This window comes from Colossoma macropomum, unplaced genomic scaffold, assembly GCF_904425465.1.
Source record: "Colossoma macropomum unplaced genomic scaffold, Colossoma_macropomum, whole genome shotgun sequence".
In the NCBI taxonomy this organism is placed as follows: Eukaryota; Metazoa; Chordata; class Actinopteri; order Characiformes; family Serrasalmidae; genus Colossoma; species Colossoma macropomum.
In genome coordinates, this window is record NW_023494794.1 from 27,111,646 (window position 1) to 27,132,395 (window position 20,750).

At 41.0% G+C, this 20,750-nt stretch overlaps 1 protein-coding gene across 1 annotated transcript in view; it reads right to left on the reverse strand.

The window, feature by feature from the left end:
• The window catches only part of dcc (DCC netrin 1 receptor), a 400,188-nt gene that overhangs the window by 53,491 nt on the left and 325,947 nt on the right, over positions 1-20,750 (reverse strand). Inside the window, exons 16-21 of the mRNA XM_036580725.1 lie at positions 19,248-19,343; positions 12,297-12,535; positions 11,093-11,231; positions 7,887-7,994; positions 6,510-6,704; positions 3,171-3,203 (exon numbers count right to left, since the gene is read on the reverse strand). Of these exons, the coding sequence (XP_036436618.1) occupies positions 3,171-3,203; positions 6,510-6,704; positions 7,887-7,994; positions 11,093-11,231; positions 12,297-12,535; positions 19,248-19,343 (810 nt within the window). The remainder of the gene's footprint in view (positions 1-3,170; positions 3,204-6,509; positions 6,705-7,886; positions 7,995-11,092; positions 11,232-12,296; positions 12,536-19,247; positions 19,344-20,750) is intronic.

The following is a 20,750-nucleotide window of genomic DNA, read 5'->3' on the forward strand; positions in this document are numbered from 1 at the left end:
TTGAGGTCAGCGACGTTTTGCTCAAGCGTTTGCCCTTCTCCGAGGCCGGCGGGGAATTGTTTCTCTGACAGACGGATGCGTTAGGTACAGCTCGGCTCAAATGTGTAATTAAATGCCTCCCCAGATGGTTAATTATATTAAAAGCAGTTCTGCGATTGTTAAAATGTTTGAATTTAGCAGGCTAAACGGGTCTGGCGTTGCTCAGAAGTCAACGAGCAGGTGCTTTAATTCTGTTATTAAACTCTCAAGGCTAAAGCACTTTGTACTCTCTCTCCATCTCTCTCCCTCTCCATTTCTCTCTCTCTCTCTCTCTCCATCTCTCTCTCGCTCTCTCTCTCTCTGAGTTATTTGCACAAGACGTCAATTAAAAGCAACAGAAGAGTCTTCTGTTCTGGGCTCCAGTCTTAATTAAAACAGGACCCTAAATGAACTCTCATTAGTCAGCCTGTGACGAGACCAGACATGGGAGTGACACACACACACACACACACACACACACACACATACACACACACACACATACACACACACATCATTATCCCTGCTATTTTTTCCCCTTTAAATCAATGTAAGCTCTCAAAAGACAGTTCAACCAACTCAGATTTCAAAACTGTTCTTTTCCCAAATGGCAATTATCTACACTTAAAGATTCATTCATGAACATTCCAAAGGCTAAACGCTCTTCGGCTTCATGTTTGCACAAAGTGATATCAACTTCATCCTAAATTCTAGTGGCAATCTACTGTTGCATCACCAGGTGCGTCGCCTGGCCTGAGCTTCGGAGGCTGTAGGACAGAATATTTTTTAACCAGCTCCGACTCAGTTCTATATCATTCTCATCATCCATGGTTTCATTTAGGGCCCATGTGTCAAACGCAAGGCCCGCAGGCCAGTTTAGGCCCAACACACACTCTTATCTGGCCTGCAAAAGTATTTAACTTTTCTATTAATATTAATCCATTTCACAATGCACTGCACTACAGTCCTCAACATGCCCTTCAACATAATGTGCTCTAACTCTCTTACCCCAACAACAATCTATGGGACAGCAGTTACACCTCAATTCTACACAATGCTGCACAGTTCCACACCAGTCATATCACAAAAGATGCATTTCAGCTGCAGTTCAACCAACATAAACACTGAACGTCAGCTCAGCAGCTCAGAAATTGAGCCCAAGTCTTCATGAACATGCAGTAAAGAAAGGATGCCAGGTGTCTGTTCAAAGCAAATAGGCAGGTTTAAAAGACCGAGCTCCTGGGGACTTTTAAATGGTCAAAATTTTTAAGTGTCCATGTAATATTTCAAGGACTACTACAGGTGTTTATATTTTACCGTTGACATTTTTGCATATTTTGAATAAACAATGGTCAGTTTGGGATACAGCACAACATTCATTAAAAATGCAATAAAAACTTTTTCCTCTGGCCTGCAGATTTGATGAGATTTTTTAATATGGCACTTTCACAGGTTGAGTTTGACACCCCTGAGCGGAAGACAGCAAGAGAGTCTGTGCAAGAGAAAGAGTGCAAGGGAGAAAATGCCTGAAATCTCTACAATAAAGGCAGATCGACTCTGTTGTAAAACAATAATCCTTTTCATTTATAAAAGTAAGTAAATAAATAACTAAACTGGCTGTCTTGCTACCAAGCTGCTTCCTCCAAGATACCCCAAGGCATAAAGCTGCTGCTCATTGGATTCAACACGCTTGGAGGAGAACACTAACTGCTAATTCTGTTACATTAGCTAACAAACCCTCGCATTAGCTAGTGTGGGATGGACCATCCTCCCAGCCATGGATGGCTGTGGCATTGCTGGTGATCAAAATTATAGTCTCCCAAATTGTGGGTGTTGGAGCAAAAACTCAATATAACAAAACCTTAAGAAATTTTCACGATACACAACATATCATAATATTTACTTTTTGTGACATCTCATAAATTTGAACAGACATTAAAGAGGTGTCACTTTATTACACTAAATCCAAATAAACATGCCTTACCCCAAATGCAGTCCATCTGGCAAGACATGTTTGTTGTCTTAAGTTTGCATCTTTATTTTTACACATGAGCTACTAGGCTAATGTAGTTGAATAATGGAAGCTAATACAGCATCAATTAGCATTGTGCAAACTGCATATCTAAATTAACACACACTTCTCCACAGTCTATAAAAATGTATGGACACAGTTCAGGCTTCACAATTGCTACTAATTATGTTTTAGATATTTAATGTCATTTTGTACATAGTTTTTATTATAGTATTATAAAATACTATCAAAGTCAAAGTATTAAAATGATTGGTAAAAGTTACTATATAAGCCTTTAGACTATATAAGCATTTTATGACATCTACAATAAACTCACATAAACACTTCTAAAGGCTTATTCCAACCAGCATCAGGCTGCTTTTGTCCATTTTTAACCAAATTAAGTGTTGTGACAACCGACACGTTGTTAATGTCTATGGCAGGTTTGTGTCAATTGTCTTGAAAGGCGTAAGCAGGTGTTATGCAACCTTATTAATTCAGGCCTTCCAGAAGTCAGACTTATTCTTCCAACTTTCAACATTGACTTCCAGTGAGAGCAACAGTGGCTGCACGTCTCAATCAATGAGTGCATCCTATATATCATCTATACAGCCATCGCTTAAACTCCTCTGTGATTGCAGCCTCTCGTTCAAACAGCTCATGGATTCTTGGCAGAAATTAAGGTTTCCACTTTGCTGTTCCTTATGTTTGTTTATCTGTAGTTCTACTACTAGCACTGTCCAGTGTAGGATGGGGAAGAGTTGCTTTAAAAGCCATTGCATGAGAGAGCTACAATCACAGATTCTAGCAACATATAGCATGTTGCAACTTCAGCCTGCACTACTACAGATGGGTTGAAGGGTCAAACTAGGAAAATGTGTTAAAATGAGTGCTGTTATAGTGCATTATAACACATCTACTTTAACAGTCTAATGTATAATGACTTTTATATTATAGATAACAAAATGTCATATAATGTTAGAAATCTGTTTAATTACAAGACTAAAGAAGCAAACTGCAAATGCCAAACATGCCTTAGCTGATCAACTACATTTGGGGTAACTACATAAATATCTAAACTATGTAAATTGGCTTTTTTCAGCCAAACTTTTCCTTTAAAACATTTAGAAAGTCTGCTTACCTTGGTCATTGGCCATCTTGTCAGGGTGCTCAACTACGATAAAATGAAAAAGAGAGACAAAATCAATGAGGCAGCAGCAGAATATTATTTAGCCTTGTTCCATAAAGGGAATTACTGTTACCTAGACCCAAATCGACCATGACAACACTGGTATTAGATGAAAAAAAGATGGCAAATTGTATTTTCAGAGCAGGAATGCATCACACATTCCCATTCGTTAGGACCATGTAAGCAGCTGTGCTTTTCTCTCTCAGTATTTATTGTATATGAAGAGCGTGATCTGCATATTGTAGCATTAGAATGTATAGGGCTCAGCATCTGATCTGGTCTCTGGCGACAGCCCGCCAGGAGTGTGTGCTAATGCTAATAACCGCCCTCCGTTCAGATCTGTCAAGCTCTGTTTGATCTGTGCAGCAGAGAGGTTTAAAGCTGTCTGTGATGTCTCTTATGTGAAGGTGAAATGGACGTGACCTTTGTTGCCATAGCATCAGTAATGCCTATAATGCTATAATACTAATGCTAATGCTATAGCGCTGTGAGAGACTCACATCACAGTGCTGCTGCGGAGCGGAAGAAACAAAGCGATTTGAAATGTTAACAGCTTAAATGGGATTAGAGACATTGTCCTTTGATCTGAACCAGGGGCTGGCCGATATGATCGCTCTGTCTTTGATGCTGATTCCGATTTTAAGGGGCTAAAATGTCAGCTAATTTCACATTTATTGGCAAATAATTGAACAGGCTCTAAAAGTTTACCAACTGTGTTTTCAATTTTCACATTTCTTAAAGTGATAAAATCATAAAGGAATGTTTGTAAGATACTTTAATATGATTATATTAAACATCCAGCAAAGTTTGAATGAAAAAAAAATAATAAAGTACACTTTAAAACCTGCTTATCACATCCATCTGAGAACTTTCTGGGTGTGGCCTAGTATTCAAATGAGCGGTTGATTGACATCCCTTTGTCCAACACTCCCAGCCTCCAATGCTTCTCAAAAACTAAACCCAACAATGTAAGATGGAGGTGAAATGAGTGTCTTTACACCTACAGGTTTTGTTATAGACTCCACTGCGTTCACATCTCACTAAAATATCTAGATTTTATGTGGTGATGTCTAAAAGAAGTTAACCCATTAGATGTCCAGGACCCAAAGTTTTATTACACACCTCTATAATCTAAGAATCTCCCTGTAGTTACTGAATAATAAGCCTTAGTATGTAATAAGCCTGAGATTTAAGAGGTTAACCCTGCATTTACACCGGCAGCGACACGATGCGACAAAGCAGCTGGAGGTCATTCATTTTCAGAGACATCTGGCGATTTCCAACAACAGGAGGTGGCGTGAACGTTTGCGACACAAAGTGGGCGGAGTCAGTGACGCGACAAAGTTGAGCGGAGTTTAACTTTATGCATATAAGGAGCAAAGCGATGTGGCGATTACCAATAGGAATTGAGTATTGAGCAGCTTAGTACACGCTTTATCTCCGCCTCTGTGAAATGGTGCGCTCCATTTTTGGTTCCTAGGTAATTGTTCCTACTAGAGATTGAATAATGGAGGCGGTGCTTTTGGCACAAATAGATAGTAAATCACAAAGACCAAATACTGTTTTCCTTAAAAACTGACCGCACAGACACAGGATTAAATCAAAATAAGCACACAAGCGATTTCTGACCAGGATTTTAATTTCTAGTGGGAACGCATTTGATCTGTGCTTGGCGTCAGAGAAACCATGGCAACTTATGGTCCACTCGAGTTCAGAAATGCCCACAGGCGATGAGCGATCAACGATTTGGGCGACAAGAAGTGAAAAGTCGCTGTCGGTGTGAACGCAGGGTAAGAGTTACAGCCATTTTAGTAACTGATGTGCCTTCAGACAATGTGTAAACAAGCAAGGTTAACATTGCCAGTTGTAAAACCAACAAATGAATGACAGTCATGCAGATAAGCAGATGAGACAGCTTGTTAGTATGATTACACAAGCTGGGTTAGCTTTCGCTTGGTTGTTGTATTTTGCTCATTAAGTATGCCTAGACTCGAAGAGAAAGGCCGTGGGTTATGCATTATATTGGGCAGGACAAGCCACATGCTGTGACCCTAGCTGTACCCAAATTAGACCACCCAGTTAACATCAAAAGAGGAGAAATGTATTGGCCATTTAGTGGACTTTTGGGGTTTTAACCTCAAATAAACAGTAACAGTAACAAACATAGTGGTGACCTCAGCAGATTGGCCATTCAAATCCTCAGATATCAAATATCATATGTTAGTGCTAAAGATGTTATCAGTGGGTTTATATAATGCACATTTGGTTTATTTTTTTGCAGACGCCACCTTATTATGATCCAATTTTGTAAGCGTAATGATATATCAGTCATGCTTTGCTTTAAACCTGACTGCTGTTCAGTGGTTCTAGTTAACAGCAGAGAAGCAGCAGACCTGAGGGACCTCAACAAGCCCCCTAAGACCCCTCCAGATGCACATAGACACACAAATGCATGCACACTGAGTCTGAGAGCAGCAGATGTTGGAGATCACATTAATTAGACTTGCATCAGAGTGTGTGTGCGGTTAGGAGTGTGTATCAGTGCATGGGGGGTCTCTGTCTTTAACCCTCCCGATGAAGATGACAGATCCAGAGAATTCAAACAGCTCCTAATTCATCTCAAAACCCTGAGCACAGTTCAGACAGTCAGGATCCTGATCTAATGCACTAGTGTATTCATGTAAAGCTAAGAAGACTAAGAACACCTATTTATTTGACTGAAGCCATCAGGAAAAGATAGGAATAAGAAGGATGTTAAATAACATTAACATACAATGTAACATTAACATTTACATGCACTCAATAATCAGATCATTATCGGATTTCTACAGTTATTCGATTATTTAAATGGTCATGTAAACAGCATTCTCTGATTCAAATCTTAGATCAGAGTAAGATCCACAAATTCGATTTCTAAAAGAAATCCAGTAAAGACAGCTGGATTTTAGCTCAGTGATCAGATTTCTCACTGCATGTGAACTCTTACTCAGATTTCTTTCGTATTTCTCAGTCTGCGCATGTGCAAAAACAGATGGCAGTACCGGAAATAAGCATACAGCGTTGCCATGAGACGCAGCAAAACACTTTTGGAGCGACGCTGAAACCATATATATGCTTCACGAAATAAAGGTGAAGGCTAGCATGAGCTTTTTCCAAGATACGTGAAGCTCCACCTCTTCTTTTCAGACTGCTGTTAACACAGCATCCTTGTAAAGCTCGACATGCTTGGAGGAGAACACTACCTGCCTATTCTGTTATGTCAGCTGTGCAGGTGTGTGGTGCTTTTTGTACCTTTCGATGTCCTGTACTGGACAGGGTCAGAAAGTGGCCCCACTCCCTTGGCGTTTTTGGCCTGGATGCGGAAATAGTAGACGGTGTCCAGATTTAGATCCATAACCTGGTGGGTCAGCCTGTCTCCACTGATGGGCTCCATCACCCAGTCGTCTATAGGCATGTTCTTATCCAGCGTGTAGTACACAATATAACCTGAGAGAGAGAGCGAGAGAGAGAGAGAGAGAGAGTGAGACACTATCTTTATTCTTTCTGGACTGTAATAGGATTCCATTGTTTACAATGGAGCAGCTATGGAAAACTACCACCAGGACCAGATTTCAATTTTCCAAACTTTTTTAACCATCAACTGCTGCTGTGAAATAAATCAGATGTTGATTTTTTGGGTGTCATCGATGCTGAACATCTCAGTGATCACCTCAGCAGTCGGTCCACAAGTACGCACAGTTTTTGAAAACCTAGTTTTTCTCTGCATTTTAGCCTCCCGTCCACACAAAAACGGAGCTTTTGTTCACTTTGGTTCACTGAAAACAGATGTTTTTGAAAACAGTCTCCAGGGTGGAGATTTTAGAAACGCTGTTTTACTCCGTTTAGGGAAGATTTTGGAGTTATGGTCATGTTCCACTGCAAACACAAAAATTTCTCAAAAACTAAAGATGTATGACTTGATGATCAGCAGCCAAAGTCCGATTCGCAATAAACCCTAATTCTGTAATTGAAATAAGGTAAAGATCTTGAAAAAAAATCCTTGGTGGCACGCAGTAGATTTTCTTTTCCTTTTTTAAAGCTTATTTTCAAGCAAAAATCTGACTTTGAATCTGTGTGAAATATTGAAGTATGGAGGTCTGATGGCCTGCAGGTCAAATTCTGCTGTATTTGTTACACGCCACTGTCATGTTGTTAGAAAATCAAGGCTTTATCTTTGGGGTGTGCTCTATATTTTGCAGAGTGTGCTAAACTCTCCTTTTACAGTCATCCATTTTCACTGGTCAGGATGTCACCACGGCACCGTTTCCACAGCATTATGCAACTGTCAGTCCGCTTTGAGGCACAGCACGTTTCTTTTAACATGTAAACGCAGAATAGCAATCAGTATGTGGGTTTAACTAGAACTACAGTGAACAGGGGTAAAGTCAGCGTGAATGGGAAAACATAAATCACTTTCCTGCCTTTCATTTGTGAGTGAAACAGTATCAGGGAAGAGTGGAAGGGGAATGTGAAATATGATATTCTTGATTGATATTATTTTTCCAAAACTGCTCATAAAAAATGAATGAATAGGGAAAAACATTTTTACTTTTTATTTCAGTTTTACTTAAAAAGGAAAATAGAGTATCTATGGTGGTGACTGTCATAAGCGATGGAGCTCATTCTTACCTGTAATCCTGCCGTTAGCTTCGAGGGGCGGCTGCCAACTGATGAGAATGGATCTGGGTCGGCCCTCACGACCAATCACGGTCAAGTCCTTAGGGGCGGAGCTCGGTGCTGGCAAATGCAAAGAAAAAGACAGATGAGTGGGTTTGAAAAGAGGGGTCAGTAGTAAAAGAGTGCAAATTAGTGCCTCATTTTGACCTGAATTTGCCAGTTCGTCTGCTCAATTGTGATTGATTATGATAGATTATAATAATATTCAATAAAGTATGCACTCATTTTGTGGCCAAAGTAAAATTCTCAAGCCGTTTTCAAACAAAGACATAGAGAAAAAGCTTAGTGCAAAGCCCATTAGGTTTGTAACTCACTCACTCATATTTAGCAGATGTTTAGAAGGCTCCACCAGAGGGCGCTATGAGCAATCAAACAGCTTTTGGTGCTTCATAAGAGCAGTGCTTTACAGTAATGACACTGCGTCTTTGTTGAGGGCAATTCTGAAATGTATCAAAATAATCAAACATGGACTCTGGAGTGGCACAACCATCTAGTTCTATCGTCAGGGGGTCAAGAGTTTGATGAGGCCCTCTGTACTCAGGTGTCCAAAAAAAGCACAAATGGCCTCTACGGTTGGGTAGGACGGTCACTCACCCAGCTTGGTAGTATTGTGTGACAGGGGGAATCGGACACAGTTTCTGGCCGGTGCACCATTAATTACATTAGAGAAATAAATATTTTGATTACAAAATACCTTTATGACAAAATAGGTACATTAGGTATGAATGTTCATATTTTTCATAAAGCCATTTTTTGGCCAATAAGGACATACTGTACCTCAAGCGAACAGGCTGACTCTCAGGGTTACGAGGATGAAACCCATTATACTCTAAAATCTATGACTGTCTAAGTAAAATCAAATAAAAAGGTAATTCCAAGTAAGAGAGATCTCCCTGGAATCACAGCAGCACTTGTGCGTAATGGCCGCTGCCACTCACAGGTACGTCTCACACACAAACACTTCATACCCCTGCCTCCTCTTTTGAATGAGGCCAAACTTGTGTCTTTCCTTCAGTCCATTTGTTAGTAATCCTCATTTTTATGCAAACAGTACTTAGAAAAAACAATCGGTCAAAATAAAATGCAATGGATTAAAAATAATTAAAATATCATCCCCTTCGAATTCTGCTTCCAAACACATACGCCTGGATAGCTCTAAGCTTTCCAACAACACATGCGCCAAGTCTGTAGACCAATCAGGCACCAAGTTATGGAGACATGCATCCAAGGAGGTGGGATGTAAACAGGAAACTTGCCTCAGAAAAGCACATTTGCTGTATAGTGAATAGAGAGGTGCATGTCATTAGGTTGTTGAGGAAGTTAGGTTGTCATTATAAGATGATATGTTATAAGATGTTGCCATAAAGTATAGATAAAACACACTTTTGGTGCAGTGGAAATGAGTTGTTTACATGTTGGCAAGGCTGGGGGACTTTGGAGACCCCAAGAGGCCACTTGGAAAAGTCAAAAAGGCCACTTGGACAGGCTACTAAAGGCACATGACATTAGTTTGAATTAGCTTGAATAACTTCAAGTCAGTAGGAGGGATCAACTCCAAATTTTGCAGGGTGAAAATAGACCCCTGATGACACAAGCTTCAAAAGCTGAAAGTTTTGAGGAACATGAACTCTTTAATTTGTAGTCACTAAAATATAATTTATCAAATGAAATTTAGGAAAGCGCCTAATTTTGTTTTGTTGTTTTCATCATATTTTTCATTATCACAGATTCATTTCAATATCTTTAGATGTTTTCACTTTGAAGGCTTTTCAGTAACATTCCAGCATAAAATTCCCTCTAGTTTATGTACTGCTTGTGTAAAAAGCCTCAAGATTCGGGGGTGTAATTTCAGGTGGAAAATGGAAAAAAGGGGCTGGAGCGTTATTGAATCAAATTGAATCATGGTGAAATTGAAGATTTTACGATTTGCTGAGTCATTTTCCAAAGAATCGCAATCAAAATGAATCGTTATGGGGTCAGAGATTTATACATCCAGTCAGTAGGGTCAGTATTAGCGCTTTGGCTGTGTCCCAATTCCACAGCGTTGCACAAATTGCTCAGCCTAAACCCTCAGTTAATTCCAGCTTTATAGAACACGTCCACGAAGCTGCGGGCTGGCTGGAGAATTGCTGGCTGCTGACAGAATGACGGAATGAAAAGCTTGCAGATAGAGGAGTTCTGCAAAGTCATTCATGCCCTGCTGCCTGACAGTATATATATATCCCCAAGCCACAGGCAAAAACAGCGCTAGGGCTGCCGGCTTACGGCACGCTTTTGGCCTTGAGGTGCTTAGCCTGAAACCTTTGAAACAAAACCTCAATTAGGCTTTGAAATTAAATCACGGAGGAATACAAATAAAAAGGCAATTACATCGGCCCTTTTTGGAAATGTGTTTTTTTTTCCTATTTCCATGTGTTTTTGCCTTGGAAACGGCCGTAATTAGGCTTTGTATATTAGCTCTGGAAAAGGAAACGATGAATTGAGGCACTGTGTGCAGGAGAAATGTAACGATGATGGATTTTGCAAAACAGAGCTGAGATCATTGCTTGTTTAACCAGCAGTGCACTGTGGGTAATGAGCAGAGAGAGATCCCACCATTTATAAGGAAAAGTCAAACAAAGCCACGGTAATCAGAGCCCAAAAAGCAGCAAAAAACATCATGGTGACTGACCATGGCGGCGAATGAAAAACTGAGCATCACCTTCAGGAGGTAATGAGGTAAAGCCATTAAAGCACGGCTGGCCATAAAAACAAGAAACAAAACCAAACTGAAATTGATTCTTTCAGTGCAAATGCGAAAACATATCTGCAAAGAGACGTTCATCCAAATTAGCCTCTAATGCTCCTAATTGGACAACATTAGTAAACTTGAGAGACAACATACTGCCCTTAAACTCTAAGGGTCCACATATAGGTTCATAGTAGTTAATGAATAATAAGCCTTAGGATTAGTAATTGAATAGTAAGACTAGAGTTCAAAAGGTTAACCCCTTAAAATACCAGGCTTATTACATTCTGAGGCCTATTATTCAGTAACTACATAGTTATTCTTAATTTCTAGAGTGTAATAGAAAGTTTGACACGTTGGTCAGTTCTGGCCTTATATGGGGTAATTAATATTACAAATGTAATGTTTCATTAATGAACAAATAAAGCACCTGCTTCATAGGTGGTGGCATGGGCGGTCATACTCCAGGTGCTGGACTTGCGGCCTTTGGTTACCATGACAGCAAACTCATACATGGTGTTGGGTTTCAGACCAGTCACAGTGTGGCTCAGTGCCGTCGTGTCTGCCGACTGGGGAAAAAAATACATTTTCATTATGTAACTAATGGAAAACATACATTATATAGCTCAAACGTCACAAAGCAGGCTGTTTAAATGTCTGAATGCCTCTCAGTGCAACACACACATTCTCACATATTCACTTACTAAGAGTAATAAGAACTGAATGAGCAAAACACTATCATCATTTCACATGTGTGATTATTCAGACCATCCATCTACCCTCCCTACCATTCACCCATTCATCCATCCATCCATCCATCCATCACTTTATCTGTCTTTCCATACATCCACCAACTTAACACATCCAACATCTTATCTAACCATCCATTCATCTGCCCATCCTTGTATCCATCCATCTATCCATCCTTCCATCCAACATTCTATCAACTCTATCAATCCATTTATCCACCCACCTGCCTATCCATCCATCCATTCTATCACCCACTTATTCATACAACCATTCATTCATATCCATCCAGCCATTCATTCTTATCCATCCTTCCATTCATTCATCCATCCATCCACCATTCTATCAACCTGTACGTCTGTCCATCCACCCATTCCACTCATCCAAAATTCTCTTTACCCACCCACCCATCCAACCAACCATTAATTCATACCCATTCAGCCATCCATCCATCTAACATTCTATCCACCAGTATGTCTGTCCATTCATCCACAAATACACTCACCCAATATTCTATCTATCCATCCCTTCATCCATCCATCCATCCAACATTCTATCCACCAGTATGTCTGTCCATTCAAACACAAATACACTCATCCAACAATTTATCTATCCATCCATTCATCCATCCATCCATCCATCATTCTATCCACTAGTACATCTGTCCATCCATCCATCTTGTGTTAGTTAGCTTAACAAAAACTAAAGAAGAATTTTTGGTACGAGTGTGCTGGTGTCATGGTGCCTCCACCACGTCCAGAACCAAATCCACACATTAACATCCATATATTCACCCATTTATCCTTTCGTCTATTCATGTATCCATTCATCCATCCTCCCAACGCGCTATCCATCCATGCATCTATCCACCCATCCCTCTCTTTTACCTTGTATTTGCCGCTGGTGGAGTGGCTAGTTTTCCACTTGACGCTGTAGTAGCGAACTTCACTGGATTTCTGGTTCTTGCTGATGGAGTTGTCGGCCCAGCTGACCCTGACCGAGTCTGAGGTCAGCGCCACGGCCTGCACGCCTACAGGGGGGATCATGGGAGTGGACGTATCTGGGATGGGGGTGGGGAATTTATCAAAGAGATGGAACAAATCATCGTCTGATGGGTCGACAGGGTCTGTGGTCACACACGCACATGCACACGCACACAAACGCGCACCCACACACACCCATATTGAAAGGTAGGGGAGAGTATGTTTTGTGCAAGCAAGAAAAATGAAGAGCATGCAGGCAGCAATCAAATGAGAATGAAAGAGGAGGGGTAAAAATAAAGAGGGAAAATGGAATGATAGAGAAAAAGAGAAGAGAGTTCAGCACTCTATTCAGATATAAACAGGACTAGAGCTAAAAAGACTGAAGCAGTGACTACCAGTTAGAACTACAGGGCACACCTAAGAAGGGCAGAAGGAAGACAGTTAGTGTAGAAACAGATATAAAAGTCAGTAAGATCATCATCATCATCATTATCATCATCACCTGACACTGAACCTGATGTATTAAACCTTATGGTCCCATTTCAGGCACAAATCGGACCCAATCATATCTCAAATTTTTCATTTTTTGACATAATTTGAAAATGCCTGTCCTTTACATTGTGTGAAAATTTCTCAAATCAAGTCTAAAGTCATCAAATTCGTGACTCGAGTCAAAGTAACATCGAGTCCACATCTTGGGTACATATACAAAAAGACAAGCTGCAACATATGCTGTGACGCGGCTGCAGTATGAGCATACAGTCCGTATTATCTCTGCTTTCTTAGCTGGAGTTAAATATCATCCCTCTAGACTGTTTTTGTTGGAAAGGATTTCATTTCTTCATCTTCATCTTTTCACTGCGCCTTTTTAAGTCTGTGTATCACGTGTTGTGGGCTCATATTGCGGTCGCATCAGGGCACATTTTGCACCTGCACTCATACACACATCTGGCCCACTGTGCCCTCCTCACCATTTGTTATAGCTACATCAGACAGGTAAACGCACAAAAACAGCACTGATCAAGCATATCAAACAGGAAAACTCTATAAGGCTTGTCTGAGAAATGAATGCACATTCTTGGAGAATGATTTGTCTCTGTGTTCCATCAGGCAGAGAAATAGATAAATGAAGTGTTTATCTAATACTGTGATATCTGCATCATCAACAACCTGCAGGTGCACCTCGGAATACCGATGGAGGAAAAGACAAAGAGTGTGTGGGTGGGGAAGTGTGTGTGTGCGCGCTTGTGACATCTCTCTTTGTTGGGAGTTGGAAGCAATATATATATGAATAGGGCAGCACGGTGGCGCACTGGGTAGCGCTGTTGCCTGACAGCAAGAATGGCCTGGGTTTGATTCCCGGCTGGGTGACCAGGGTCATTTCTGTGTGGAGTTTGCCTGTTTGTCTGTGTGGGTTTCCTCTGGGTACTCCGGTTTCCTCCCACAGTCCAAAGACATGCAGTCAGGCCGATTGGACATGCTAGAATTGCCCCTAGGTGTGAATGTGTATGTCTGTCTGTCTGCCCTGCGATGGACTAGCGACCTGTCCAGGGTGTATCCTGCCTTCCACCCAATGACAGCTGGGATAGGCTCCAGCACCCCACTGTGACCCTGAAGGATAAGCAGTTTAGATGATGTATGTATGAATATACATATATATATATATATATATATATATATGAATAAAAGGTGCTACAGAAATAAACTTCCCTTGTCTTGCCTGTTTCTATGATACATATGGGCCAAATTAATACTATATGAACGTATTTACAAATATATATATATATATATATATACACACGCACATATATGTGTGTGTTGGGGCTGTTGTTGGGTTTGATGCAGGAGAAAGAAAGAGGAAAAAGAGAAGTGCGAGAGAAAAAAAGAAGACATAAAAAGAGGGAGGTTTGATATAAATAGAGTGTGAAGAAGAAAGTAGACGCGTTATTCTGCCTCTAGATCAGATCAAACAGCACGTGCACCCCTACTGGGCTTATACTCCTGCCTTTAACAGCTTTTTTAAAGGAATATTCCCATATCTTTCAACCTGAACTGCATCTGTAGGGTACAGTTCATTAGTACTGACAATCATTTCTCTGTACGTAGAACAAACACAAAAACTGGTTCTGTTGACATAAAATGCACTTAGAACGGAAGTCAGTGGGCAGTTGCTCCAGCTCCCATTCACCTGTGCTGTAATCGTGTTTTTGGTCAACAAGTGTTCTCATTCTGAGTACAGGAGGACGTGTTAAATGATTATCTGTGGTAATGGACTGTACGCTACAGATACAGCGGGTAGAGATGAGGGTAAAAAACGCTGGAGTATTCCTATAAATTGGCTTCATAACAGGCAAGCAGTGAGATCACCATCAGTTAGAGGCCTTCCAAAAGCTCCTTTTCACAGCTTTTAGAATGGAAAGCGTAACTGCTGCACAAAAATAGCCTTGAAACATCCAGATTCTTTAGAGCTATCAAACAGCTGCATTGCTAGACTCTGCAAATTGGATTGCAAGTCAGTGAATAGGACAGATGGCCAGTAATGCAATGAAAACGATAATAAATTACACAGAAATAGCCTCACTTAAGATCCATGCCCTTTTACTGTAAAGCTAAACTATATCTGTTTAACAGCAGACAATACTGTTTTATAGCACATCCAGTGAGTGGCAGACAGAAACAGCTAGATGATGAGAGGTCAGCGGAGAATGGTCAGTCTGGTTCGAGCCAGATAAGCTATGGTAACTCAGATAACCACTCTGTACAATTGTTATGAGAAGAAAAGAATCTCAGAATACACAGTACGTCGAACCTTGAGGTGGATGGGCTACAACAGCAGGAGTCCACTTCTTTCAATCAAGAAAAGAAAGCTAAGGCTGCAGTGGGCTCAGGCTCTTTAAAACTGGACAGTTAAAGACTTGGAAAACAAAGTCTATTCTGGTAAATCTCAATTTCTGCTAATATCAGGTATTTTAACCAGGAAACCACAGTTATGCAGTGCAGGGTTTCAGGACTGGAGCTGAACTCTGAACTAACTGAACCAGTAAACTTACAGAATCACGTCTGTCGAAACACGACGTCGTTTTCAGACCCACGACATTCAGTCTGATATTTAACGCTTATGTTTCTCCATTTAAACCTCATTTAAATCAGAAACAGAGAGTAAAGTTATCCCGGCGGTCTGCAGCTCCGTTAGGGGGTGACTGTTCATCTCTCGGCTGATAACATCAGCTAAAGTTATCTAAAGGCCAGCATTGATCTCATCTGTGTTAATTAGCTGATGTCGTTACCCTCCTATGATGGCAGAGTGTTTCTCCTCTATATGAACACCATGGGATCCTTTACCCACCCTGACGTGAAGAGCCGGTGGGCTTCTGTGCTGTTAAATGCTGTGAGAGACTCTCCAGAATAGGGAGAGGAGCTGAGTATGAGATCAGTATAAATGTCAGGAAAACACTAATTTGGTAGGTTTCCTCCAGTTTAAGTGGAATCAGGAGTTCAGGGGAAACTGTATAAGGATCTCAGACTATTTTATCAACTTTGTCGAGGAAACGTTTTTCTCTTCCAAAGTAAGAAGAGTAATTTTAGCCATCTTTCACCTCTAGTTACGTTCATGTGGAGCAGTGAAGCCAGAAATTTACATGACTGAAACCCTAGAATAGTTGCTGACCATGTGCTTTCCTTCATGGCCACAATTTACCATCTTCTAATGGCTACTTCCAGCATGAAAATGCACCACGCCACAAACTGGTCTTGTGAACATGAGTTCAGTGTTCTTCAGTGGCCTTCCTAGTCACTGGATCTGAATCCAATAGAACTCCTTTGGGATGAGGTCAAACATGACAGTGCATCTGAAAAGTGTGCATGAATTGCACAATGCAATCAAGTCAACATGGACCAGACTCTCACAGGAATGTTCGAACATCTTGTGGAATCCATGCTTTGAAGAATTGAGGCTGTTTTTAGAAGCGAAGGGAGGCCCTACCCAGTATTAGTACAGTCTTCCTAACAAAGTGCTCAGTGGGTGTATATAGAAAGGGTCCTTATGCCCAAATATAGTGAAGAGTGAATCTTTCTTCAGTCTGAACAGACTTATGAAATAATTTAGCGTCTTTGCATTTTTCAAAAACTGCTATTAATCAAATAACAACATTAAAAACAGTACATTTGTTCATTATTTAATTTACTCATTTAATTTTTTATGTATATAATATATTAATATATTAACAATCTTGAAGGAGGTGTGTGATACAGATGCGTATCTGGTGTTGTGTGTGTTAGTGTGTGTGTATATGTGAGTGTTAGTGTGTGTGTGTTAGTGAGGTGGGAGCAAAAGCTGAAAAAGGCACTAAAATAAACCAAAGAAAGGTTCCAGCTTCCTGACCCGCACCTCAGAGACGGCACGGACACCCAGAGCAAAAACACCGTTCACCTCACTCTCCTCTTCTGAACACTTCACCGAATTCAACCAAAACACAAACATGGCTCCAAGCCACAGGCTTTGATTTTATTCCGACAGCGGCTGTGCAGGCGAACGAACGAGACAGACAGAGCCGGAGAGAGAGAGAGAGAGAGAGAGAGAGAGAGAGGGAAGAAAAGACTCAATCCCAGCAGGAAGCCTTGCAGGGTTTTCAGCAGCGTCTGTGCTGCTTCCTCGCTCTCCGCTCTGAGCTCATCACCTCTTTTCTCTCTGCGCTCACTGGCACGGAGGTAAATGAGGACACAGTGGAGATGGAGAGACGTAGCTGCAGCTACATTTCACACTCTAAAGAAACCAGACTCCTAATTACTGAGTTCAGCTGCCTTAAAGGAGCGGTTCAACAAAAAATATAATTCACACACACTGTTCAAAATGAGAGGTCAGCTCAACTCACAATGATATAGCAACAGATTACATGGCTTTTCTTGAGTTGACTCAACTTGAGGACACCAGAGTTCACCCAACTCAAACTTCTTTAAAGAAGAAGTTTTTAGTTCTGCGTCTCAGTTTGGTAAATAAAACAAACATGTTCTTTATACTCTGCTGCCCCCCCAGCCAGGACTCTCTCTATCACACAGTCCTGCTAGACATTTTTTCCTCTTGGGTTCACACTTATGGATGTCTGTGGCATCACAGGGGCTCAAACTCACAACCTCCTGTTGGGGAGGCGGCTTAGTCCACTGCATCACTCAGGAACACATGAAGCAGCTCAGATTTTGTGTCTTTAAGTGTTTAAAACACTGAAGAAAATATTTGCGGTTTTAACTTTAAACCATGGCATTGTCTCATGTGGTCCAGCTGTCTACTAACTCATTGCAAAATCAGGAGGTTGTGAGTTTGAATCCCAGCAATGCCACAGCTGCCCATATCCAGAAGCCCTACAGGAAAATATGCCATGTGAGTCTGAGGATAGAAGAAGTGCCAGCTAGTGGAGAAATAAAAAAGCCTTTTTGATTTTATTTATCTAACTGAGATGCAGATCTTGTCAATTTATAACAGTGCAATTTGTCCACTTTCCTCAGAGGTAGTCACTCAGCCAAGACATATTTGTTGTCCAAAGTTTGCATCTGTAATTTAGCACTGGGGCTACGGAGCTAACCTTGTTAACAAGCACTAGAATTCAATAGTCACCCAAGTCTTTACTGTAAATAAATCCTGAAAATTTCTCTCAACTTACTGTCAACTAAAAATGAACAAAATTTCACAGTGTGGCTCAACACAGTGGGTGTTGTGCGACTCCTTGTCGTGTGTATGTACGTCACGCAGGACTGGAGGTCTCCACGAAATATGTTCACAATTTTTGTTGTTTGTAATTATAAATAACTGTTAATCTTTAATTGACAAACTGAAAATGAATGTTTAAAAATAGAAATGGAAGAAACTGAGTAGCATCAACGTGTCTGTGACATGCCTAAATGCACGAGTGTGTCAGATTTTGCAGGTAGTCAAAATTCAGCACCGCACCTGTTTACAGGTGGCTGACCGCAGATACATGATGAAGTTTAGCTTGTTTTATAGCTTACAGTAAGTCAAAAGCTGCGTCACCTAGGCTGCAGCCAAGGTAGTGCGGGTCCTCAGTAGGACTGTCCTATGAAGACTCCTCCTTGGTAGCCTATCGGTCACACAAATGGATCGGTACAGCATGGATCACGCAGCTACAGTGAATCCCAAACCACATTAAGAAATCTGTGCAAACTTGAAGAGCTGGATGTGGCTTGAGCAGGTTGAGCGTTGTGGGGAAGGAAAAGATTTGGGTGACTATTGACTTAAAGTGTTTGTTAGCTCCAGCACAAGAAGAAGCAAAAGGTGGACACCAAAGAGGCTGATCAACGGCATCTGGTGTAAGTCCTTTTGACTGATGATTACTTTAAGGTGCACCCACTGCTGACACAGGTGTTCAGCTTGCATAACTGCCATAGAAAACCACTGACAAGACACTCTGGAGCAGCTGCACATCAGTCACATGACCAAAGCCAAGCTAGACAGGTATGAAGCCACCCAGCAGTGGGCTGAGGAGCAGTGGAACTGTGTTCTCTGGAGTGATGGAGCTCCATCTAATACCTTTGGGATGAGTTGGAGTGATCCAGAACTGACTATCCAACATGTGGCTGAATACAATTAAATTCCTCACTTTTTTTTCAATTTTTTTTAAATCATGCGGCACCTGTGAGTCACATATGATGAGTGATAGGGTTAAAAAAATCAGGTGGAATAGTAAAAATTTTCACCTGTCAAGGTTAGAAAACATTCTGAGTCACTCAGCAAAGGATGTATGTGTGTGTTAGTGTGTGTGTGTGTGTGTGTGTGTGTGGGTGTGAGATGTGTGTGAGAGAGAGAGAGAAAGAGAGAGAGAGAGAGAGAGAGAGAAGGAGAGGTACCTGACATTGATCTGGTCACAGCACTTTCATAGAGGGGCACTCCCTCTCCTGCATTATTGAAGGCCTTAAGGGAGATCACATAGTGTGAGCTGGGCTCTGTATAGAGAGAGAGAGAGAGAGAGAGAGAGAGAGAGAGAGAGAGAGACTGTTAATCACTGAAGCAGCACACAGACACAATAGTGGTGAAAAGCATGGCCATCAACAGTCTTTTGTGCAGGGAAGAAGTTTCTGGTGGGATAAAAACCACCAAAATTAATCATCCGGTGAAGAAAGCATTGAGGCCCAGAGGAAGAAACAAAAAGATGAGGAGGCCGAGGAGGTGTGGAGGGAGGACAGTGCAATTAGTCAGCTGGGTTGCCAGATCCTCTGAGCAGTGCGCTGCGTTTGGCAGGAGTTTCAGCTCCAGTGTGGATGAGGTGTTCTCACAGTGGGGGGAGGGTGCGTCAGGATGGCTTGGGCCTTTTATCTAAAGCTCAAAACTTCATTTTCTTTAAATTAAAGAGCAAAATCATTTCTTTTCTGTTGCTGATGTTAATATTAGGGTTAGAATATACAGTCTGCATCTGAAACTGTGTCCTGTTTACTATATAGAATATACTGTATATACTATACTATATACTAACTTGAGGCTCCACCATTTTGTAGTAGAGTCCAAAAACAGATCCAGTGCACTCAAACAATCCCACAATGCACTGCAATAGGTAACGTACAACCAATGCACTGTGCTGAAGTTTTAAAAACATCAGTGTCACTGCTGGACTGAGAATAGTCCACCAACCAAGAATATATAGCTAACAGTGTTCTATGGGCAGCATCCTGTGACCACCAAATGTTAAGAGGAGCCATTTTGTCCTTTCAACAAAAATCAAACCACCTTGGGAGCCACAACATTTTATGTCCGTTTTACCATCTTGGCTGTAAATATGTCTCAGTATGTGCTGATATGCTACTATAGGCTAAATATATATAAACAAAAACACAGACTTACTTTGATCTGCTTTAAGCTTTAGCTCAGCTATAGCTGCTTTTCTCGCATCTCCGGCAGGAAACTTTTCTAAAAGTTTAATAGTTTCTTGCAAAATGTCTCTTAACGTTTGACTTTTTCTGAGGCTGAAGTCGCTTCTCATTCGCCAGCTTCGCGTTTGAATTTTCCTATTCCACTTTAAATGGTGCCTGAGGAGCCTGAATGTAACTGCTGCACCATTTAAGGTGGAACGGGTAAATTCAAACAAGAAGTTCAGCTTTGCAACTTTTTAGTGTTTGTCAGTTTCTTGTTTCAGATTAAGATAATAATTAAGAAAATCAATAAAAAACATGCCCGCCTTATGCTAATTGTTCATTTTTACTCATAATAACCAACAGAATGAATGACCATCAGAATTCTTGCACTTTCAGCTCACAGAAACTCCAGACTAACAACCTCTGAAAAGGTATCCAAGTTGCAACTTGTTTTCAAGATCTGTATAAGCAAAAAATCGCTAAATTTAGCAGGCATTAGGTACA